Source organism: Mastigoproctus giganteus, chromosome 6, assembly GCF_048544385.1.
Source record: "Mastigoproctus giganteus isolate SK-2022 chromosome 6, ASM4854438v1, whole genome shotgun sequence".
Taxonomy (NCBI): domain Eukaryota; kingdom Metazoa; phylum Arthropoda; class Arachnida; order Uropygi; family Thelyphonidae; genus Mastigoproctus; species Mastigoproctus giganteus.
Genome location: NC_143580.1, coordinates 115392271 through 115418559, shown reverse-complemented (window position 1 = coordinate 115418559; position 26289 = coordinate 115392271). Strand labels below are relative to the sequence as shown.

At 38.4% G+C, this 26289-nt stretch overlaps 1 protein-coding gene across 1 annotated transcript in view; it reads left to right on the top strand.

Annotated features, from left to right (window-relative positions):
* The window catches only part of LOC150084521 (tubulin beta-2 chain-like), a 139604-nt gene that overhangs the window by 81111 nt on the left and 32204 nt on the right, over positions 1–26289 (top strand). The window contains exons 3-4 of the mRNA XM_090376471.1: positions 4003–4113; positions 11514–11758. Of these exons, the coding sequence (XP_090232597.1) occupies positions 4003–4113; positions 11514–11758 (356 nt within the window). The remainder of the gene's footprint in view (positions 1–4002; positions 4114–11513; positions 11759–26289) is intronic.

Sequence of the window (26289 nt, the reverse complement as noted above, 5' to 3'; positions counted from 1 at the left end):
TTATTTGTTTGTTATTTGGTTTTTAGGAGCATTAGCAACTAAGGCCATATTGCTCCGTGAATATGCGGTGGTCTTTCCTGACCTTTCTGCATCCTCCGTATTTGGTGGTGAAGGGCTCGAACCCCAGTCTAATCAAGAAGCGTGTGCTACGCACTGCTGCTCCTTCCCACCTGGCTACGAAGGTGCCAGTTCTGTAAAGTGTAGTATCCGAAAACCAGACATCTGTGTGGTGACCTAATTGATGTGTTTAAACTTTAAAAGGGTTGAGTAAATGCAGATGGCATGTTTGTCTCCTTTGCAGATGACAAACACAAGGGCAAGTAAATTGAAGTTGTAAAACAGATGTACAGAAACTTTTCTTTAGCAAGAAAGTAATTGAATGATTCATTGATTGTTGGAATTCCAACTGGTGTTGAAGTAGGTAGTTTGAATAAATTTAGTATTAGCCATATAGTGTAAGGAAGCCACAGGTTTTTGTTCCACTGAACAAACAAAAAAGGAAAAAAGTATCAAGTTGTGATAAGCAAATACAAATGATGTGCTTCCCTCATCATGTAATCCATAATCAACAATTTGCTGGCTAAAAGAAAACTTCGTGCAATCTAAACGTTACATCTGAACAACTTGTCTAACAGGGTAATAGGGGAAGTGATTTCCATATACTGATTGTTATCTCTTCTGAATAAGATGTTTCCTCAGGGGCAGTAGAATCGCTGCTGCATAAAGGGCACTTTTATGAGTAGAATACCCCTGCAAAAAAAAAAAAGCAGCATTTGGAGGATCTTCTGAATAACAGGTTCTTTCTGATGAAGGAAGTCCTTATTTGATTAAAGCCTTCTTGAGGATTAGCACACCCTGCTGGATAAAGATCTTCCTGTGAATTTGTAACCCTTCATAAATAAAATATACATTTTAGAATATTTGCAGCCCTTTCTGGTAAAGGAGCAGTCCTTGTTTCATGTGTATTAACAGACTCTGCTGAATAAAGGGCCCCTTTCATGGGAATCTGATACCTCTCCTGAATTAAAAAAAAAAAAAAAAAACTAATTTCTGAAAATTAGTAGTCATTTTTGAATAACAGGTATCCTCTTCATAGTAAACAGTTTCTTCTGATAAAGGAATAGCTCTTACCTTATTAAAGCCTCTTTCACGAGGCTTTGAATTACAAGAATTTGAAATTATTACAAGAATTTGACTCCTCCTGAATAAAATAAATGTTGCTGGGGAGTGGCAGCCTATTCTTTATAAAAGGCTTCTAATGTAGGAAGAATCCTACAATAAAGTCTAATCTACATTAGAATCCCTGAGGGGCTGAATCTTTGATAAAAGCTTCTTTTGGAGTTTTGTGTATTTTTTGTTGTGTGTTCTACAACCATTGAATTTTCATAACAACTATTCATTGAATTATGTTTTTGTCAAGCAAATAGTGTGAATGGCCATATGCACAGCCATAGGTTAATAGTTATGATAGGAGATACACTGCAGAATGTTAATTATTTTGAGATTTGAAAGATCTCTACAAAAGTCTCAGCAACAGTACAAGTTATAATACAGGAATGCAGAATGCATAATGAGCCATGAAAAGTGATGCAAGCATATTAAGTTCAGGTTGTGCACAACCTGAAACAGGTTTCACAGCTAGGTTAGCATATTGTAGTTGGTTTCACCCTTTTGTTCATCCAGGGATAAACATTCAGTATTTTTCTCAAGTTTCATTTGGAAAGCTATATCAACAGTTTTATAGTAATTGAATATGATGTACAGAAATTCCTTGCATAATATTAGAAAGATCCTTATACTCACAAAAGAGTATGCATAAAGACCTTTCTAATATTATGCATCTTTCTACACACAAAGGTACTGTATTTTCCCATGTATAAGACGCACCTTTTTTCGAAAAACTTGGGGTCTAAAAATTTGGTGCATTTTATACAGTGGTTGTAGATTTTTTTTTTTTTTTTTTTTTTTTTTTTACTTGCATTTCCCACTTTTTCGCACTTGTTGTCTTTGTGCTCATTGTTTTGCACTCATTACCGGTATATTAGGTTATGTTTTGCCACGTTCTGCCCAGAAAAGATTTTCGTAAAGTGCTGAATTCAAGTTAAAAGTGATCTTGTTTGCAAAAGTGAATGGAAATCGTGCTGCTGAACGTAAGTTTGGTCCTCCTCCAGCTGAGAAAACAATCGGAGACTGGCTACGGGAAGAAGAAACCCTACTGAAAACGCCACGGCAGAAGAACGCCATGAGAGGCAAGTCAGCAAAATGGCCTGATTTAGAGAGGGAATTGAAGATATGGATTAAGGAGCAAAGGGCAATTGTAATTCCTGTGTCCACAAAGATGGTTCAGCATGAGGCAAGAAGAATTGCTGATGAAAAAGAAATTACTGATTTCAAAGGAGGACACAATTGGTGCTTCAGGTTCATGAAACGGAATGGACTAAGCATGCATACACGCACCAGACTTGCCCAAAAGATGCCTGAAAGCTATGAGCAGAAGGTCCTTGAATTTCATCGTTTTGTCATTCAATGTTGGAAGACACATCAGTTTGAGTTGGGACAGATTGCAAATATGGACAAATTTCCCCTTCAATTTGAAGTTCCAAGTAGCAGAACTGTTGATAAGAAGGGGGTGTAAACTGTAACTGTGTAGACAAGTGAACATGAAAAGAGCCATTATACAGTTGTTCTAGCTTGTTGTGCCGACGGAACCCAGCTGCCTCCTATGATGACTTTCAAACGCAAAACAATGCCAAAAGAAGACGTTCCTCGAGGAGTGACTGTCCACGTTCGTGACAAGGGTTGGATGGATCAGGATGGGATGAAGATCTGGTTTGAGAAAGTTTGGAGCAAGAGACCAGTTGGGGTCTTACACCAACCTGCCCTATTGGTGCTTGATCAGTTCAGGGCACACATTACAAAGAAGATTGCTGCAGAGCAAAAAAACAAAACTTGCCGTCATACCTTGACATCCCAGCTCTAACTACTTGATGTCAGCATTAACAAACCCTTCAAAGCTGACACGAGAGACGAATGGAACCAATGGATGAAGTCTTCTGGGGACAATTTGACACCAGCAGGAAGAGTGAAGATACCAACTATAGGAGAAGTTTGTACCTGGGTGAAAAGATCCTGGGATAATATCAAGATTGAGATTGTTGTCAAGTCATTTCAAATGCCATAGATGGAACTGAGGATGAGGCAATATATGAAGACAGTGATTCGTCATCAGACACAGATGAGGACAAGCTAATGGATGGGAGTTTTGACAGTGATGAGTTGTGTGAATTTTATGATGAATAAAACTTGAGTTCAATAACTTTATGTAATACATTTTTTCAAATTTCGGGCCCCAAAATTAAGGTACGTCTTATACATGGGAGAGTCTTATACATGGGGAAATACAGTATATAGTGTGTGATCTCACATAAGAAGACTACAGGGACAATTTTCTTTAATGAGATAGTGCTCACTAAAGTGTATTAGGATATTATTCAGAAATTCTTCTGTATGCCTTGAAGCTAATGAATGACATGTTTCCATTGGGCTGAAGTGGCTACACTCTTTCACCAGTGAAGCTTCTTATAGAGTTCTTTGATGATAATCTGGGTTCCCATTGCTGGATCTATCACCTTTGAAATTTTATGGGATGAAATAAGGCTTACACAAACAGCCCACATGCTCTTGATTGAACTGTAACAAAATATTGAGAACTGCATTTAGGCCATTAATGAACAGATTCTTCACAGAGTTGTATCAGATCTGAAAAGAGTGAATGCATGTCTACATGAATAAGATGGAAACTAACTTACAATACATCCTATAAGCTTTAATTAAATTCCTTATTCGTATTTTATAAAATTTGTTGTATTACAAAATGGGTTACATTTTAATTGGATAATCCTATATAAATATGTCATTTGATTTCCATGTTTATATTATTATCATTAAAAAATGTATATTTATCATTTATGGATTTATTCAAGTGTAATTATTTGATTTTAGGAGGAAAATATGTACCTCGGGCAATACTTGTTGATTTGGAACCAGGTACAATGGATTCGGTGCGATCAGGACCATTTGGGCAACTTTTCAGGCCTGACAATTTTATATTTGGTAAGAATTTTTGTAAATTTGTTTCTCTCTATATTAGGAAACAGTAATGGTAATGATTCTTATATGGCAAAATTTATGAGAAAAAATTCCAGTCAGATACTTTTTTTTCAACCCAGCATTTCATGTATATTTATGTATTTATTTTTACATCACTGAGATTATTATTAGCCATATGGTGCAAGGTTGAAGAACAATGGTCTAGAAGGCATTTAAATATATCATCTCTTCTGCAACTTTTAGTTAAAGTATTCAATTTATTCTGAAAGCAGGGAGACATCTTGTGACCTATTTAAATTGAGTCTTTAGAGAGCTTTGCTTGTAATGTTTGTTTTATTAATAGTGTTTTTCAGTAGTCAAATTCTAACTTCCTATATGGAAACTTTTATCCTCTTTTAAACTTTCTTGTTGACTTAAGAATGACTTTTTTTTTTGTTGTCCTTTCAAAGTTTGGTGTCCCCCCCCCTCAAACTTTGGCACTCTGAGCCAAGCCACATTGGCTCACCCCATGATGCTGATGTGAACAGGGTCATTGTAATTTACAATTATGTTGATATATGAAGAAGTTTAGCTGAGCCATGTCTCAAACCTTTGTGGCAGTTATATACAAGGGCCAGAGCTTTTTCTCATGTCTCCCAATACTTTCCAAAATGGAATTATTTTCCTATATATTTAAAAGAAGGCACCAATGCCTTGAAGTGTTTCAGTGATACTAACATTCTTTCACAGAGAGTGAGGACAATTAGTGTAAAATTCACAAAGCTATTGAAAACAGAAACAGCTCTATATGAGAGATGCTATGTAACGTTTTTTTAAGTTTAATTTCATGAAATTTTCTTTAATATACTCTTTGAGAATCCTAGACCAGAGGAGGGTTCAACCTTGTTATAACAGCCAGGGATCAGAATTGGAAATTTTACAAAACTGAATGCTCATTAATTAGCTGTTTTACTTTTAATAATTAAGTATGTACATTACATTACTGATATGTTTGAACTAGAATGTAGGTCTAGTACACTCAAGTGCTGATATCAGCTAAAACAAATAGTGCTCAGTTAGCAATGGGCATGCATACATGTGGCAGCAGTAAGATTTGATTAAACATGGTGACAGTGATCAGATTCATATTCAAGAATGGAACATTCATCAATTCAGCCACAGGCTTAGGTGGAAAAGCATATTTGAGAATAGATATAGTTTAGCCTTTTTCTTATTCTGACTTGCCAGCTGAGGTTCAAACTAGTAGTAGTAATAATGGCAAATGATGCAAGAAAGCAAGCTTATATAGCATCAGCAAAAAAAAAAAAAAAACAGTTCACCCATCAGTACCTTCCAAGAATTTATCTAGTTATTCCTCGAATTTATTCAATCCATCCACTTCCCCAACAACAGATGGAAGCCTGTTCCATCAATCAACCTCCCTTTGGCTGAAGGCATACTTCCATACATCTATCCTGCAATCCTTCCTCAACTTGAATTTATGGCCCCTCATGTGTAGTCTAAACAATTAAGAAACTGAAACAATAAAGAGAGAAACAACTTCAATTTGAAAGTTCTTTATTTGAAAAAATTTAGTTGATACAATACAGAAGATAACTTGCAGTGAAATGAGGAACTGGTACAGTAGGACTCCACTTTACAGTGTTCCACTAATGTGGTGGTTTCAAATTAATCCATGTTCGTTATCTTCGGAATCTGTTCAGCATTTTTACACATGACATGCTCAGCAGAAGGTCTGAGAATGGTGTTGCATGCCATTTTATTGTTGGTGATTCTGTTTGTTTATACGTACCCTGCGTCTCTTTGTATTCTGGAAATTTTCCAAACTTTCAAACATTTTAAAGTTATTATATTGTATTATATATAATATTTTTGTGCTAATTACAATGGCATCTAAGTGTAGTACTTTTTTTTACTAGTGATTAAAAAAAAAAAAAAAACGTTGTAAGCCTCTTACTTTAAATACTAGGTTAGAAATGATTAAACTAAGTGAGCAAGGAATGTCTATGGCTGAGATAGGCTGTAAGCTAGGTTTGGCTTGCCAAACAGTTAGTAAAATTGTGAACACTAAGGAGAAAGAGTTGAAGAAAATTAGAAGGGCTACACCAGTGAACACTAAAGTTATAAGAAAATGTGATAGCCTTATTGCTTACATGGAAAAACTTTTACTGATGTGGATTGAAGATCAAACCAGTCATAACGTACCTTTAAGCTGAGCCATCATCCAGGACAAATGCCCTAAATCTCTTCAATGCTATGAAGGCTGAGAGAAGTGAGGAAGCTGCTGAGGATAAATTCAAAGCTAGTAGAGGCTGGTTTAAGGAAAGAAGCGATATCTGCAACATCAACGTGCAGGGTGAAGCAGCTAGTGCTGATACATTTATCGGTTGTGACAGAAAGTTATCCATGTGAGCTTTCTAAGATCGTCTAAGATGGTGGATATACTAAGCAGCAGATTTTCAACGTGGACGAAACAGCCCTATATTGGAAGAAGGTGCCATCTAGGACTTTTATTGCTAAAGAGGAGAAGTCAATGCCTGGCTTCCAAGCTGCAAAAGACAGGCCAACTGTCTTGTTAGGGGCTAATGCAGCTGGTGATTGCAAGTTAAAACCTATGACGATTTATCACTCAGAAAATTGTAGGGCCATAAAGAACTATGCAAAAGTTAGCCTCCCTGTTTATTATAAATCTAATTCAAAAGGTTGGATGACTGGAGATCTTTTCTCAAATTGGTTCACGGACTATTTTAAGCCTACAGTTGAGACTTATTGCAAGGAAAAGAAAATTCCTTTTAAGATTTTACTTCTTGCAGACAATGCATCTGGCAATCCTAGAGCTCTAATTGGATTGTACAAGGAGATAAATGTTATTTTTCTACCTGCATTTGCAGGTAGAAAAATAACATTTATTACTGTAGCCTATAGACCAAGGTGTAATTGCAGTGTTTAAATTGTATTACTTAAAGAACTTTTGCTATGGCTATAAGTGCCTTAGGCAGTGATACAGCAGCTGGGCATAAACAAATATAAATTGTTTATTTTTATTTTAGGCCCAGCTGGAAAATAAATTAAAAGCATTTTGGAAAGGCTTCACGATTTTGGATGGTATGAAAACTATTAGAGATGCATGGGAGGAAGTTAAAGAAACAACATTGAAAGGGGCTTGGAAGAAGTTAATTCCCACTTATGGAAATTTTGAAGGCTTTGAGAATTCAGTGAAGGAAGTCACTACAAATGTTGTGGAAATGGCAAGGGAATTAGAATTGGAAGTCAAGCCTGAGGAAGTGTCAGAATTGCTTGTCTCTCATGGTGACACCCTGACGGATGAAGATCTTCTGATTGAACTGCAAAAAAAGGATGTTTAACGAAGAGGAGTCCCATCCTGATGATATTCTTGCTATCTCTAGAGAAATGACCAATGAGGAATTGGAAGAAGTTATCAACTGTATAGAAATGGGGATGGCAGATTTTGAGAGAATTGATCCAAATTTCAAAAGAAGTTCTAAAGTGAATGTAAGACTTCTAGATGATATTGCATGCTATGAAAAAATTCTAAGGGAAAGGAGACTGAAATTAATGAGGCAAAGTTCATTGTTTTCCTACTTCTCAATGATGTCCATTTCCACTTGCAGTCTGCCAAACCCCATGTACTTTTTCTAACAGAATCTCAGTTATCGGTTGATTCAACTACTGCTCATCTCAGATGCCCAAATTATTTGCTGTGTGTGATTCCTTTTGCCTCAAAGGTGGTACTTGTGCATATGTCCATTCTGATATTCCCTGTCAGAGACTTGGCAATTTGGAATCTCCTCTCTCTTAAAATCTGTCTACCTCATTGTGTAAAATTCAACTGTTGTCTCTACCGTTCTCCCAACTCTATTAATCACTTGGAGCTCTTTGACTTCCTCTCTTTTCAACTTGACTTTCTCCAGTCCAACTTTCCTAACAGTGAGGTAATTTTCCTTGGTGATTTTAATGTTCACAACTCCAGCTGGTTTCCGTTTTCTAGTCACACCAACCCAGCAGGTCGAGATGCTGAGGCTTTTGCAATTACTAATGACCTAGCACAGATTGTTCATTTACCTAAAAGAATACCGGACAATCCTAATCATACAGCCAATACGCTTGATCTTTTTCTCACAAACAACCCTTCTAAGTACACGGTCGAAGTGAGAGGTCCTTTAGGCACTTCAGATCACAACTTAGTGATTGTCTCTTCTCCATTGGAACCTTTATGTCATGGCAATTCCCAACCTCGTGTTGTTTGGCATTACAAGAATGCAAAATGGAATGACGTGAGAGACTTCTTTTCTTCTTTTCCTTGGTTGGATTACTGTTTCAAAACTTCTGATGTCAACGTTTGCTCAGATCGTATCAGTGAAATTATTCTTGCAGGAATGGAATCCTTTATCCCACACTCCACTTAAATCTCGTCCTTTATCTAAACCTTGGTTTTCCAATAAATGAGCTAAGGCTGTTCAAGAGAAGAATGTTGCATATCGTAATTGGCTTGTTTCTAATTCTTCAGTTTCATTTCCTGCCTACACCAAAGCTTGCAACAATTGTAAAGCAGTTATTAATCAGTCCAAACTAGAGTTTGAACAGGCTAAGAGTAGAAAACTTGCTTGTTGCCCTAATGGTAGCCGAGCATTCTGGTCTCTTGCCAAAGCTATTGGCCGCAACTTTTGCCCATCTCTGCTTCCACCTCTGTCCAAACCAGATGGTTCTGTTGTCACTTCAACCAAGGATAAAGCTGACCTGCTAGCATCCCATTTTTCTTCCAGCTCATGTATTAATGATCTTGGTAAAACACCTCCCACCATTCCCAACATGCTCCATTCAATGCCTCCTGTGCTCTTCCATCAAATGGATTTTGACGAATCTTGATGCTAAGAAAGCTCCAGGTTTCGATGGTATTTCTCCACTTGTTCTCAAAACCTGTGCTCCTGAACTTACTCCTATTCTTTGCTGTCTTTTTTCACTTTCCTATTCCAAAGGTGTTTTTCCTTCTGCTTGGAAATTTGCTCATATCCGGCCAGTTCCTAATAAGGGTGACAAATCCCTCCCATCCAATTATCATCCCATTGCAATTACTTCTACTCTTTCTAAAGTAACGGAGAAATCAATTAACTGCCAACTCTTAAACTACTTAGAAACCTTCTGTCTGATCAACGATCGCCAGTATGGATTCCGTCAGTGTCGATCCACTGGTGATATTCTGGCTTATGTTACCCATTTATGGACTAATTCAATGGAAAGGTTCGGTGAAACACAAGTAGTTGCTCTTGATGTCTTAAAGGCTTTTGATCGTGTTTGGCATAAAGGTCTTCTAAACAAGCTTCCATCTTATGGTTTTCCAACTGTTTTTAGTAATTGGTTATCCAGTTTTCTCTCTGATTGCTCACTGAGGATGATGGTAGATGGCTCTGTCTTCTAACTTCTCCACTAATGCTGGTGTCCCTCAAGGTTCAGTTCTTTCTCCCACTCTTTTCCTCTTGTATGTTAATGACCTTCTTCCATTGACTGGAAATCCTATCCATAGTTTTGCCAATGACAGCACATTGCATTCCACTTTCCATTTTGAGAAACCTTATCCTGCTCAATCAGCTTCAACTTCTCGAAAATCTGCTACCAATTCCTTAAATGCCGATCTTCAGGTAATTCTCCAGTGGGGCAAAGACAACTTAGTTGATTTCAACCCTCCTAAAACTCAGTCTTGTCTTATATCTCGCAAAAAGGATTCTTCTGCTCCTATGCTTATCTTTAGTGACACTCCGATTTCTAGGCAAAATGAGATATCACTTTTGGGGATTACCCTGACTTCTAATCTCTCTTGGCACAAGCACATTACAAATATTGCTTCCTCTGCATCTAAAAAACTTGGTTTTCTCTTTTGCTCTCTTCGTTACTTTTCTTCCAAACAGCTGCTAACTGTGTATAAATCGCAAATTCGCCCTGCCATGGAGTATTGTTCCCACATCTGGGGTGGTGCCCCCAAAACCTCTCTCAGGCTTCTTGATTCCATTCAGAAGAGGGCAGTTAGGTTAATTAATGAATCATCTCTAACAGTCTCTCCACTCGCTTTCTCATAGACGTACTGTTTCTGCTGCATGCCTCTTCTACAGATACTTTCATGGCCACTGTTCTTCTGAATTTGCTTCTATAATTCCCGCTCTCTCTTTCAAAACAGTCCGAACACGTGCCGCTACAAGCCAACATCCATTTACTGTCCAACTTCAAACCCACAGAACCAACTTTTCATCTTCCTCATTTATTTTAACTGCCGTTTTCTGGAACAACCTTCCTTCATACGTATTTCCTGAAAATTACAATCTACAGAAGTTCAAGTCCAATGTCAACAAATATCTTCTTTCGTCTTCTCAACCTCCAACCCAAGCACGGTACTAAGTACTATAGGTTCTAATACCTCTCGTGTTTAGTGTTCACATAAAAAAAAAAAAAAAAACTTTATGAAAATACCATTGCAACCTTCAATAGCAACAGCTAGCCTTGAACAAACTACAATGTTTACAGCAACACAAATACCTGCAAGAGCTTCAACCAAGTTTCCATTGTCAAAACGAATAAGATTTGTTAATGAGTCAGATGACGAAAATGTGCCATCTCTTTCATCCTTCCTACAATAAATATTCATTTTTTTCAAATTTACATTCGTCAATCACTGTAAGCTAAGGGCAAAAATATTAACATAAGCAGTGTGTTTGTACTGTATATTCATTTGATTTTTGTATTGTTTTTGAGGCCCAGCTCTGTTGCTCACTTAATATATGATAGTTTCAACACGTTATTAGGCTTTAATATGCATTTGCAAGTGAAAAAAGGCTATGATCCACTTTTTGGCAATTTTTGCTTTTCGGCGGGAGTCTGGAACCTAACCCACCATGTTTGGTTTGGTTTGGTTTTTTTTTTTTTAGGAGCATTAGCAACTAAGGCCATATTGCTCCAGGATATGCGGTGGTCATTCCTTAACCTTTCCGCATCCTCCGTATTTGGTGGTGACGGGCTCGAACCCCGGTCTAATCAAGAAGCGTGTGCTACGCACTGCTGCTCCTTCCCACCTGGCTACGGAGGCGCCTGCCCACCATGTGAGTGGGCCCTACTGTACTGATACGAAAGAAATAAGACCATGTGAAATGAACTTGTTACTTCAGTTCAGAACTCAGCTATTAGGTTGAAAAGAATATAAATGCATAACTGTTTTAAGACTTACTTTTCTGTTTTTACTGAATTAATACATTTTTGTGTGTAGTCATATTATACAAGGTTTTTATGGTAATTTTTGTTTATCTGAAAGCCTTACTTAAAATATTTTTTATCACTGTTTTATAATCACTACATAATAATTACAGTTTACTAAGTAAAGTTTATGCTTTATTTATTAGGACAGAGTGGTGCAGGAAATAATTGGGCTAAAGGTCACTACACTGAAGGTGCAGAGTTAGTGGATAGTGTTATGGATGTCGTACGTAAAGAATCTGAAGGTTGTGACTGTCTTCAGGGATTCCAGTTGACTCATTCACTTGGTGGTGGGACTGGTTCAGGAATGGGAACCTTGCTTATTTCCAAAATAAGGGAAGAGTATCCAGATCGCATCATGACAACATTTTCAGTCGTTCCTTCTCCTAAGGCAAGTGAGCTATTTTATAGTTTTAGTTAACTGGCAGTGGTTGTTCAGGACTGGACAGGTCCATCTCCAAAATATGTATTGCACATTGTAGTTCAAGATTAATGCTTGATTTTCAGTACCCTCCTAAATATAAAAAGGTGTTTTTTTTTTTTTTTTTTTTTTTTCCCAGCAGTTTTGGAAATGAACAATTATTGTTTACTAAGGAATTATACATGTAAAGGATCTGTTAGCCAGTGGCTATTTTTTGTTACAATTTTTGGCTTCCACTTCATTGTGCTACTTTCATTTTCAGTGTAGTATAAACAAATTCATTTCTTACCTGTTATTTGATGAGTCTACTATACAAAGTAAATATGCTGTTTTATATTTAATTATTGTATAAAATGTGTTTTTTATCTTTATTATTATTGCTGTAAAATGGTTTCTTGTTTATTCCTTTATTTATATTACAAAACATTAATATGTCCATATGCATAAGCAAAGGAAGATTATGAAAACTTCCCACTGTACACTCAGTAAACTGTGTGTGTACCTGTTAAGCCCTCTCTCTCGACAAGGTTTCCCTTTGCTGCACTTGGTAAGCAGAGTATATATGCATTCAATAAATTGATAGCATGAGCCCTCAGTGAGTCACATTCCAATACTTACAACAGCAAAATAAATGAAGAACATAAGTGCTGTGTCAGTAATGTCACATTGTACAAAACAATCACGAGTAACTGGGAAAAAGCTGGCAACTGGTCCCCACCAGTATGGACAAATCAGAACAACAAATTTGTTCTTTCAAATGAAATCTGAATGCATTCTAGTAACTGGCCATTTTGCACATTTATCTCATCTATTATCTGCTAAATACAGTGCTGTTTCTTGTATTCTGTCTGTCTTGTGAACTCCTCTGACCGTTTGGTCGTCCCAGAGTATAAACAGACAATTTATTTTACTTTAAATGGAAAACCTCCATGGTAGCAAATAAGTGGTTTGTTTTAGTAATGTATATATTCACAAATCTGCAGCATAAGATTAGAGTAATGTACTTCGTACAGTAAACTTAAAATCCAGCATCCTTGGGAATAGAGAAGTATTTTATTTTAAAATTCAGATTTGAGAGGTACACTTAGTGGTTGAGCAGTTATGGTGAAGCACATTTCAGTGGACAATTAAACAAGTTAACAATGGAACTTGCATATCAGTAGCATGTTCGGGAGGCAACTAGAGGGAGTAATACTGTTGATCTGATTATCAGTAGCGATTCTTCATGCATTAAGAATCTGCAGATGAAGGAACCATTAGGTGGCAGTGATCAGTTTGCTGAAGTGGGATTTACTCAGAGGTAACAACCATCAGGGGTAAAGGGAAGGGTTTATGCTTTCATAAAGGTGACTACAGTGGCCTGAGACAGTATTTAAATTCTGTACAGTGGAACCAACTTATGGTGTTACCAACGGCCAATTAAAAATGGGAAGCATTCAAAGAATTAATCTCGGAAGCTACTAGGCTTTTCATACCAACTAAGAAATACTGTTCAAGGTTTAGGCCTAACTGGATGTCAGATAAACTAATCAGACATATGACAGAAGAAAAATGCATGGGACACACACACTGATGAGCCAAAACATTATGATCACCTACCTAATATGATGTTGGTCCTCCACGTGCAGCCAAAACAGCTCGTACCTCAGCAAGGCATGGATATTACAAGATTTCTAAATGTGTCTTGTGGTATCTGGTACCAACACGTAACCGGCAGATCCTTTAACTCCTTTAAGGTCCATTGTTGAGTCGCTGCAGATCGGAGTTGCTGTTTCAACACAAACCACAGATGCACGATGGGATTGATTTCTGGGGAATTTGCAGGTCAGGGCAATACATGGAAGTCTTCCTCATGTTCTGCGAACCAGTCTCGAACAATCCAGGTGGCATGGCATGGTGCATTATTCTTCAGAGATTGCACCACCAAAGGGGAAGACCATTGCCATGAAAGTGTCTACCTGGCCAGCAATGGTAGACATCACAGTTCCCAGCACATGGATGACTAGACCCAGGGTATCCCAGGAGAACATCACCCAAAGCATGACACTGCTCCCACGGGCTTGTTTTTGTGCATCCAGGTGCCATCACTTCCCCAGATAAATGATGCACACTTACCTGGCTGTCCACATGGTGCAACAGGAAATGAGATTCATCAGACCAGATGACCTTCCAATCACTCGAGGTTCAGTTTCAATGTTTCCGTGCCCATTGTAGGCGCTGTCGCCGGTGAACTGTGGTTAGCATTGAGTGGCCTGCGGCTACGCAGTCCCATTTTCAGCAGCGTTCAATGTACTGTGTGTGTTGTGACACATTTACTCCCTTCACCAGCATTACAGTTACTGGCAAGTTGGGCCATAGTCACCCTTCAGTTGCCATGTACCATCTGGGAGAGCCTGTGCTCACCTCAAGCATCGATGAAACATGGTCGTCCAATACCTTGCCAGCAGTTCGTGGGTTTCCCCTCCTCAGACCACTTTCGGTAGGTACTAACCACGGCTGACCATGAGCACCCCACCTGCCTTGCCATTTCGGATATGCTCTAACCCAGTTGTCTTGCCATTACAATTTGGCCTGGTCAAATTTGCTTTAGTCTACTGTCTTTCCCATCTGAAGAATAAGAGTAAAACTGATTAACGGAGCTCAGTATCAGGTGTTTTTTTATACCGTGTTTCCCGACCTGCACACACGGCGTAGTTCACCTGCAGTTCTTAGATTTGGATAACGACTCGCTGGTCATAATGTTTTGGCTGATTGTTGAATAAATTAACATGTGACATCGAAGCCTGTGATAGACATAAGCTGGTCTGTAATCAAGTCAAGGGAGGTTAGCCAGGCAAAGGACGATCGTGAGAAATCTCTGACAAAGGATGCAAAGAAAACCAGCAAAGAGTTCTTTACATATGTAAACTCTAGAAGGAAGGGGATGAATCAGATTGGTCCACTTGATATCGATGGGTCAACTGTTGATGATCCTGCTCAGGTAGCTAACAAACTAAATGAGTATTTTGCATCTACGTTCACACATGAGGAGTTATTCGGGGAGGGCAATACCAGGGGTGAATTAAATTCTAGCAGTGAGCTAGATGATTTTGTAATAACTGAGAGTAAAGTGGAGGAGAAATTGTTGAAGATAAACATAAGACACCTGGGGTGGATGGGGTGTATCCAGTTATATTAAAGGAGGCAGCAAAGGAAGTAAGCAAACCCTTAGCCATAATTATGAGAGCTTCCTTGGACTCAGGGGAGGTACCCATTGACTGGTGATGTGCAAATGTGATCCCAATTCACAAAGGAGGATCAAAGGGAGACAAGTAATTACAGACCTGTTAGTTTAACTTTTGTTCCAGGGAAATTAATGGAGGCACTGGTTAAAGAAGCACTGCAGGATCATCTAGACAAGATTTCAGTTATAGCTCGGACACAGCATGGGTTTGTTAAGGGGAAGTCTTGTCTGACCAATCTGATTGGATACTATGATGTGGTCACAAAGGAACTGGATGCAAAGAATAATTTTGATATCATATGTTTGGATCTTAGAAAGGCTTTTGATACTGTTGCACATGGAAAACTGCTGTACAAATTGGAGCAGTTGGCATTGGAGGCAAATTGCTGCTATGGATAAAGGATTGGTTGAATGGAAGAAGACAGAGTGGTAATAGATTGACCCTGCTATTCATGGACTAATGTTATTAGTGGAGTCACTCAGAGTTCAGTGTTGGGTCCATTGTTTTCTGTATTCATTAATGATATTGATCAGTATATCAGGCGTAATGTTTAAGTTTGCAGATGATACGAAGGTTGGCAGGGTTGTTAATGATAGTATGCTGCTGCAACAGGATCTAGAAAAGTTGAGCAGATGGGCTGAGAGATGGCAACTGAACTTTAACATTTCCAGAGTAACGTATCAACTGTGTGGTACTACACTGACAGTGGTAGAGAATGAAAAGGACGTGGGGGGTAATTATTCAGGCAGATATGAAGTTTTCTGAGCAGTGCAGACTGTCTGCAAGAATAGTTCATGGTGTCTTGACAGTGATATACAGGAATTTTTCTAGCAGGGATAAGGAGGTGATTATAACCACTGCCTTGTATAAGGCAATGGTCAGGCCACACCTCGAGTACTGTATACAGGTCTGGTACTGTATACATCATTTTAAGAAAGATGTAGAGCTGCTGGAACAAGTACAGAGACTGCCAACAAGATTAGTGAATGGAACAAAGTACAGTGGAGCCTCTATATTTGTCAGCCCCTATATTCGTCACAAAGTCACCCACCACATGGTCATCCTAGCCTCGCACAATTCTCCACCAGTCAGCCAGCCCCGTGCGATAGCCCAACAGGCTGTCTTGTGCGATTGTTCAGTGTGCATCACCTGTGTTTTTTTTTTTTTTTTTTTTTTTTTTTGTACCCATTGTCCTTTGTAAAAGATGTGACCATAGCCCCAGAAAAGTGTAGTGAAGAAAAACAAGCATAAAGGAAAGCTGTGAGAATCACAATAGAGTTGAAAAAAGAAATCATTGCTAAGTTTGAAAGTGGAACACGTGTTTCCAACTTAGCATTAGAATTTAACGTGCTGAGAACTACGGTAAGCAACATAATTAAAAATAAAGAAGCAATTAAAGCGGCTGAAGTGGAAAAAGGTGTAAAAATTCTTGCTGCTAAAAGTTCACATATGAAGACATGGAAAATCTTTTATTAGTATGAATTACTGAAAAGCAAATGGCTGGTGATAGTATTTCAGAATCTATCGGCAAAAAAGAAAGGCGATTATATGTTTAATAACCTGCACCAAAAGAACCCAGGAACCAGTGGTGATTTCATGGCAAGTAGGGGCTGGTTCGAAAAATTTAAAAGGCGAACGAGCATTCATAGTGTAGTTAGGAATGGAGTGGCTTCAAGCTCCAATGCAGAAGATGCTAAAAAGTTTGAAGATTTCAAAATGTAGACACTGAGGGATTTATCCCTCAAGTTTTTAATTGTGATGAGACGGGCCTATTCTGGAAAAAAATGCCTAGAAGAACCTACCTCACAAAAGAGGAAAAAGCATTGCCTGGACACAAACCAATGAAAGACAGATTAACACTCTTGCTGTGTGGTAACGCTAGTGGGGACTGCAAAATTAAACTATTGCCTGTTTATCATTCAAAAACCAAGAGTTTTTAAGAACAGTATCATAAAAAGTAAACTAAATGTGATGTGGAGGGCTTAACAGAGTAAGGCTTGGGTAACAAACCAGGTTTTTCCTGGAGTAGTTTCATGAAGTGTTTGCCCCAAGTGTTAAAGCTTATCTAGAAAGTTTATAATTTACATGTAAAGGCCCTCTTGGTTTTGGAAAAAGCTCCTGCTCATCACCCTGGCTTGGAAGATTTGGCAGTGGAATACAGCTTTATTTGTATTAAATATTTACCACCAAACAACTCCTCTAATCCAACTCGTGGATCAGCAGGTCATTGCCTGTTTTAAAAAACTTTATACAAAAGCCGTTTCAAAGGTGTTTTGAAATGATGTCAGAGACAGAACTTACATTGAGAGAATTTTGGAAAAATCACTTCAGTATCCTCCATTGTTTGCGGATAATTGATAAGACATGGAGGGAAGTGTCTTCCAGGACAATGAACTCAGCCTGGAGAAAATTGTGGCCAGAGTGAGTGTCAGAAAGGACTTTGAAGGTTTTGGGTCAGAGCCAGTTGTTGATGAAATTGTGTCCCTGGGCAGGTCCATGGGATTGGAGGTTGAGTAAGAGTGAGGATGTAGAGGAATTGGTGGAGGACCATAGAAGGGAACTCTCCACAGAAAAACTGTTGGACCTTCATAAAAAACAGGAAGCCAAAGCAGTGGAGGAAATTTCTTCATCAGAGGAGAAAGGGTCAAGTAAAGGCGGCATCCCAACTGCTGACATTAAGGAAATGCTGTCCAATTTGGCCAAAATGCAGAGTATGGTCAAGAAGTGGCACCCAAACATTGCCGTAGTTAATCAAAATATAAAATTCATTCAATGATAATGTGATTGGCACTTTCAGAAAATTTTAAGAAACAAACATTGGACAAGTTCTTTGCTAAATGGAGTGCTAGTGAATCATCGGGAAAGGGACAAAAAAGACTTCGATCCCCAGAATTGGAGTTGAGTACCTGATGTTTTAAAGGAAAGTGACTCCCCTTCTAAACAATAGATAATTCCTTTCCTCCTCTTTTTAGCTTCTGCCATCATCACTCCTCAGTAAAGGCAAAGTTCTGGTTAAATTTTTATTTATGTATCAGATTCGGGGTTGAAAACGGATTATTCCAATTTTAGTTAATTCCTATGGAAAAATTGATTCTATATTCGACCGATTCAGTATTCGTCTGTCCCTCAGGAACGGATTAATGATGAATATAGAGGTTCCACTGCATTGCTCTTATGAAGAAAGGCTTAAGTTTTGCAAATTACAGAGTTTGGAGACTAGGCACCTGTGAGGTGATCTGATTGAAGTGTATAAAGGCTTGAAAGGTTTCAAGCCTTTATACACTTCAACGCTGTTGGAATTCTTCCTCTTGCTCAGAATAATCATCTGAGAGGGCATAAATTCAAATTGAGGAAAGACAGTGAAAACAGAAGACAGGATAGTTGATAGATCACTGTGGCAAACTTTCCTCATACTGTTCTATCACACCAACTGCTTGATAGATTGAAGAAATTATACCACTGTGCTTCATCCTGTGCTACTGGCTGTTGACTAGATGAGCGGTTCTCAACCTTTTTTTTTTGTTTCGTGAACCCCTTTCAACACACTTTGTATTGTTAACACCCTAGGTAAACTAATATTCCCAAAATTAGTTTTTAATTTATATTATTAAGTGTAAAATAACTATCTTTCAGAAAAATTACTTCTGTTTCACTGCTAAAATTAAGAACATCAATATCTAATAATAAACGATACACAACAGTGTCTTTATTTTTAATTCTTAAAAAAAAAAAAAAATATTAAGGAAAAATTTATTTTATAAATTTATATATTACATGAAAATTGCAATCTGTATACAGGGTGTCTCAAAAATATTAGTACAAACGTTTAGGGGAGGTAGGTAACATCTAAAGAAATGTGAATCGCATAGGAACCCATAACCAGAAACATCATGGGAGAGTAGTAGCAGAGGCACAAGAAGCAGAAATGACACAAGACAGTAATTAGTGGCAAACTATTTTGACATAATATTAACAATGGAGTAAGAGATGGATGCATTTCATAATGTTACAACAGATGCTCCAAGGTTCCACCATGAGATGTGATGCATGCGTGACACCGATGCAGCATGGATTGGCGGACACGGTCGAACACACCTGGAGTTTCTTTGACAGTAGCAGTAGCGCAGACGAGTCTTGCCACGAGATCCATTTCCACCTCCACAGGCGATTCATACATGATAGATTTGAGGGCCCCCCCACAGAAGGAAATCAAGGCTCGATAAATCAGGTGAGCGTAGGGGGCCAGGCAATGGGTCCACCACGGCCAATCCATAGACACCCAAAACGCCTGGTCAAATGGTCACAAACACGCTTTCCATAATGGGCAGGCACCCTGTCATGTTGAAACCAAATATTGCATCTCACATTTGCTGGAGCATCGTCAAGTAACCCTGGTAGATCTTGTTCAAGAAAGATCCGATATTTAGCGGAGTTCATGCGGGATGGTAAGGCACTTCCGTGGGCAGGAGCAGCAGTGCATAGCACACACTTCTTGATTAGACCCGGGTTTGAGCCCGTCACCACCAAATACGGAAGATGCGGAAAGGTCAGGGAATGACCACTGCATATCCCGGAGCGATATGGCCTTAGTTGCTAATGCTCCTTAAAACCACAACAACAACTCGAACATTGTATCATAATTTTCGAAGAGGTAATAATTGCCGATAAGAATAAAAAAGCAACGTCTGGGTGCAGTACGAGGACTATAAATGTAAGAAAAAGACCTGAATTTGAAAATTAAATTAGACATTTTGAAGCGAGTCGATTCCGGTCAACAACAAGCGGATGTGTGCCATAATTTAGGACTTGCAAGTTTAACTGCAAGAATAATTATAAAAAAAATAAAGAATTAATTTTAGCAGCGGGAAAGATAGCTGTTCCACTGCAAGCAACTAGGGCTAGGTGGGCTATTAGGATTGAAATGGAAAGACTTTAACTAATTTTATTGAAGATAATATCCAATGCAGAATTCAGTTAAGTTAAATATTAAAAAAGAGAGAGAGAGAGAGAGAGAGAGAGAGAGATTAGCCAATATGATGATCTGAAGAAAACTCGCCTAAAAAAAAAAAAGCCGTAACTTTCAAAAAAGAATTTAAATTATTGAAGAGGGGTATTATGTATTATTGAGCACGCTGAATTCTGATGGGATCCTTCCACTTATTCAGATTACGAACCTAAGGGGACATAAATTCAAATTAAGAAAGGACAGATGTAGAATAGATGTGGGAAATTTGCCTTTAGCCAGCGGGTGGTTAATTGCTGGAACAAACTTCCATCTGTCATTGTCAAAGTTGATAGGGTGAATAAATTTAAGGAGGAACTGGACAGGCATTTGGAGGGAATGGTGCGGTTTTTTTTTTTTTTGGCTGATGCTGCATAAGCTCATACACTTGCTTTCTTGCATCACATGTTGCTGCTACTACTACTTTATTGTTAGGTGGTAACGAATACCCCTTTTAGTTTATTTGTAAGAGGGCCGAAGTTCAACCCAAAATCGACACATTTTTCATGATTTTAATTGGAATTTTAAGTTTAATTTTGATACGCAAGTAGTTACCACATAATTATATACGTATGTAATGCAGAATATTTTGGCTTGGGTAAAGAAAGCCTGCACGAGAACGACGACAAACGTCGGATAACTTACGCGGTAAATTAGTTTGCCGATACGGCACTCTAGCGCTGCTCACTCGGTAAACAGACGGTAGGTGTTATCGGACTGGAGCAAAGTCGAGAACGATATACTGATTGACAGGTAGGCGTGGCAAACAATGAAATGATTTATTAATAAACAATTTATGTGCTAGTCCACTCATGATTCTAAAGAAAAAAGGTTAGGTTACCCCCTCCATTTCGGGAGAGGTTCAAGCTCCCATGGGATTCAAGTGGAGGTAACCTGACCTATTTTCACCATTAGGGCATATTATTGAACAAGAAAATAAAAATACGGTCATAAAAAAATTTATTTTTTTATGAATGTATTTCTAAATATGACTGATTCTAAAGAAAAAAGGTTAGGTTACCCCCTCCACTTCGGGAGGGGTTCAAGCTCCCATGGGATTCAAGTCGAGGTAACCTGATCTTTTTTCACCGTTACAGTAAATGTTAGGGCATGTACGATTAGGACAAGTTACCATTAGTGCTGCTACAGTGATACTAAACCGATGTTATCGTGTGTTGTGTTCGCGCACCAATCAGCACGTCGTTTGCCACGCCTACCTGTCAATCAGTATATCGTTCTCGACTTTGCTCCAGACCGTTAACACCTACCGTCTGTTTACCGAGTGAGCTGCGCTAGAGTGCCGTATCGGCAAACTAATTTTCCGCGTAAGTTATCCGACGTTTCTCGTCGTTCTCGTGCAGGCTTTCTTTACCTTCGCCAATATTTTATATGTACAAATATTTGAATATTAAATATTTTGACCGACATTTGTGCATCTTTCCACTACTGTTTATTATTGATTAGGAAATATCCTATGGCACCGACCGCAACTCACAAATACATATGTTACTTTATGGGAATGCTGTGCTCGCTTAGTGCGGATTCACTTAGCACTCTGTTTATCCGGAACGAATTATCAGCGTTAAGCGGGGATCACCTGTACTTTGAGTTTCACCAAACTTTTCCATTGAATTTTTCCATAGATGGGTAACAAAGCCAGAATACCACCAGTGGATCAACAACTGACAAAATCCATACTGGCAATCGTTGATCAAATGCAAGGTTTCTACATAGTTTGAGTTACAGTTAATGAATTTTTTCCATTACTCTAAGTGCAAATGGATAATTGGATGGGAGGGATTTGTCACCCTTTATAGGAACTGGCTGGATATGATCAGATCTCCAAGCAGAAGGGAAAACACCTTGAGAATAAAAAAGTGAAAAAAAGGTGATCCAGAACAGGAGTAAGTTCTGGAGCATTGGTTTTGAGAACAAGTGAAGAAATGCTGTCAGGACCTGGAGCTTCCTTAGCATCAAGATCAAAATCTTTCTGACTTCCTTTTGACAGAAGACCACAGGAGGCATTGAATGGAGTGTTCTGGGAATGATGGGAAGTGGTATGCCAAGTTGCCAGTACAAGAATTGGAACAAAAATAGGATGGTAGCAGGTTCAGCTTTATCTTTGGCTGAAGTAGCAATAGAATCATGTGGTTTTGAGAGAGGTGGGAACAGAGATGGGCAAAAGTTGCAGTTGCTTTGGTAACGGCCATAATATTTGACTACCATTTGGACAAGAAGTAAGTTTTCTACTTTTAGCCTGTTCAAAATCTAGTTGAAACTGAATCTAATGGTAGATTAAGTTCATTTATTTTTGTAAAGATATCTGCAAAATATGCTAAGCTTTGTAGCCATGTGTTATCTGTTGTACACACACTAAGGTATAAAAGATGATTGTTGAAGAAAACTAACTCTTGTCTCAACTCAAATAAATGAGTAAATGCTTTGCTCCGGGAAAGCCATCTAACATTTCTGCGTGTTAAAAGTGTTATGTGCTTACTGCCGATTTCTTTACATCAAGTAGTAAATAGCCGGAATTATTTGGTCTTTATTTACAAAAAAAAAAAAAAAAAACTATTTTGAGAGCATCATCTAACACAACTTTTCAGTTGTTGTGGCATTTGTTTTGATGCCAAAGCTTGCCTTTTCATGCTGCAATTTGTTTATAATATATTTGCATTAATTTTTTTATGCAAGTAACTAAGCATACAAATTTTCCTGTTATTGATTTTGCTCAATCTCTGCAAATCCCACAACAAAAACAGATTCATTTGTTTTTCTTCAAAATACAAATTAATTAGATTAAAAATATCTTCACCAGTTTTATGTTCTATTAAAGGGTGACAAAATTGCATATTTTCCTCCACTTTACCATCATTCAGGATAAATACAATTTAAAATTGCTAGAGTAGAAATGTCAGTGGTCTCGTCTAACTGCAAAGCATAAAATTGCACTTTTTCGAACTGTTTCTACAATAACTGATCATCATCAAACATACCACGTATTTGACGAGACTATGTTATTAGAAAAGGTATCATCTCCAACTTAACTGAATAGTCTCCAAATATACACTTCACAATTGCTTTTGCACATGGGAAGATCAATTTTTCTGCAATAGTATGAGCTTCCCCAGCCTTTGCAATTTGGTAACTTACTAAGTATGTACTTTTTTGCTTTCTTGATAATTGAGAAAATATATGAAATCAATGTTTTTCATTCTTGCGATTTCCATTTAAAAAAAAAAAAGAATAGGCTTATCAACATAGTTTTCATGTTTTTGATTGTAAATACAAAAGAGAGGGTTTCAAACTGCTATTTGTGAGCACTTCTCCACAAATGACACATTGTGGGCATGGATACTCCAAATTTAATATAATCTTCATTATATTTCCTGTTTTAACATTCATCATTATACCGATATCTTGAACATTTTTATGTACTATTTGAGAATTGTGATCAGTTGAATGCATTTTACTCAGTTCTTGGTCATCTTGAATTGAATTTGCAGGGAAGATTTTGTTGCTTCTCATTAACATGTTTTTCATCATTGTTTTTCCTTATGTTCCCAGTCTTCAACCAGCAGTCCATTATGGCCGTTGTAATTTTAAAATATTTATATTATATAAAATTTACTTCTATAAAAGTTGTAGATTTATTTATTTTATATTTTATTGAACTACTGACTTATATTCTTAATAAAAAAATTTTACTACTGGCATACAACATTTAAAAAAGCAGGGAAAACTCTTTATCAATAAAGTAAGCAGTTTCTGCACATAATGCCATCTATATCTAAATTTACATAAATTTTGAGATACATTCAATTCAAATTAAACATTTGCCATCGACGTGCATTATATTAAATGCAAATGAGCCTGTGGTTAGTCTTCCATGACTTAAAGAAGAAAATAATACTGTATATATCCAGTGATTAGAATTTTAATCACAAAGAATGAAGCTTACAGGGCATATAGACCCCTTCCTCAGCAAACAAATACAGATTATAACAATATGGATGTTATATATAAAATTTCAATAGATATAAGAGCTGTGTGTGCTCTTATGCGTACATGGCCATTAGATTGATACTCATCTATTAGATTAGTGTTCATTGTTGGTACATGGACTTGTGTGGGTTTGCTACCAGCGTTAATCAAACTTCAAGACTGTCGATTCCAAATAAGGTGTAGCCTGGTGCCCTTGTAGTGATTCAAGGTTTTGAATTGCATGATATGTTCAACGATTCCAGCCAAAGGCTGTGGCAAAAGTGTCTGGAATGGTCGATCACTTTGTAATGGTGTTTAGGATTCAGGTCATGGTGAGTCGACCAGAAATGTTTTGCAATTGTGGAGTGGTCAGTGTCACCAAGGCAAATTGATCTGTCATGCTCTACAAGGCAGAGCATGAGAGATCAAATTGATCTTGAAGGAGTCTCGAGCTCTCCCCTATATAGCAACTACCATAATCTTTGCAAGTTATACGGTATACCACTCTGCTATGCAAAAGAGGGGCGATTGGAGTTTTCACATTGGAAACCAGAGAACGTAAGCTCCTGTCAGGTAATTGTATGCATTTTATGCGGTATTTCCAGAGGATTTTTGAGATGTGGTCCAACATGCCCGGATAGTAGGGAATATAGGCGGTAGGCATATTGTCATGTGGGGATGACGGCCTCGGGCGGGTCATAAGCTCTTGTGCTTGTAGCAAGCACTTGTCTAATATATGGGTTGGGTAACCACAATTGACCAGGTCAGTTTTTACTCTGGAAATCTCAGTGTGCCTAGCTTCCTCTGAGCTGAAATGGCTCCAAGCTCGGGAGAATAGTGCGTGCAGTGTGTTGAGATGGCAGGGGGCGTTCAAGACCTTTAGACGGTAAACTGCCCGCACCATCTGTTCATCAATATTTGTTTCTCTAATTCCTCCATGGAGATGCTGGCCACGACAGCTGACAGGGGCACCCATAGCTGTACTGTTTACCTGTTTAAACAGCTAATCCCTGAAGGTAACGAAGCTGCCTGACAAGCATAGGTGAGGGCAGTACAGATGTCCTCTGTGAATAGTGATGTTCTGTTCGGTAGGTTTGAGTCATTCTCCGGGAGTCGCTTGGTGCAGTTAACTGCCTGTTGTACTGGAATCTATGTAAATGGAGACACTACATTGAACGACACCATAATCTTGCTGTCAGGGATTGAAAGTTCTTTAATTAGGCGAATTAACTAGTCACTGTTGGTGTTTAGGGTTAAGTGACGCTGTTGGTGACAGTGTGGAACAGATATTCCTGAACCCCCACCTGTACCTATTACAATGTGGTGCAGATACGTCGATGACATCTTCACCGTCATCCCACGTGGTTCAGAGGCAACACCACTAGAATACCTCAATTCTTTTTATCACTATTCATCCAGTTCACTTTAGAACTAAAAGTGGATAGGTCCCTTCCATTCTTAGATGTTCTAGTAAAGCAAGTGGGCCCACACCTGGAAACCTCTGTATACTGTAAGCCAATGTGGTGCAGGCAGTTTACCAACTACAGGTCTGGCCAATGCCCCTTGCCATCTCAACACCACCACAGGCACTCTATTCTCCCGAGCGTGGAGCTCTGTGCGCCTAGCTCAGAGGAAGCTAGGCGCAGAAATCTCCAGAGTAATAACTGACCTGGTCAATTGTGGTTACCTAACCTATATATTAGACAAGTGCTTGCTACAAGCGCAAGAGCTTATGACCTGCCTGAGGCCATCATCCCCACATGACAACATACCTACCACCTATATTCCCTACTGTCCAGGCATGTCGGACCAGATCTCAAAAATCCTCCAGTAATATTGCATAAAATGCTTACAATTACCTGGTAGGAGCTTACATTATCTGGTTTCCAATGTTGAAACCACAATCACCCCTCTTTTGCATAGCAGGGTGGTATACATGTAACTTGCAAAGATTGTAGCAGTTGCTATATAGCCTTGGTGACATTGACCACTCTGCAATCGTGGAAAATTTCTGGTCGACCCACCATGACCTTAACGCGATTACGAAGTGATCGACCAATCCTGACACTTCTGCCACCGCCTTTGGCTGGAATCGTTGAACATATCATATAATAAAGTCGGGCTGCAAGAGTAGCTTATGGTGTATTGTCGATGATATATAGGAATTTTTCTAGCAGGGATAAGGAGGTGATTATTCCATTGTATAAGGCAATGGTCAGACCACACCTAGAGTACTGTATACAGGTCTGGAGGCCTCATTTCAAGAAGGATGTAGAGATGCTGGAACGAAT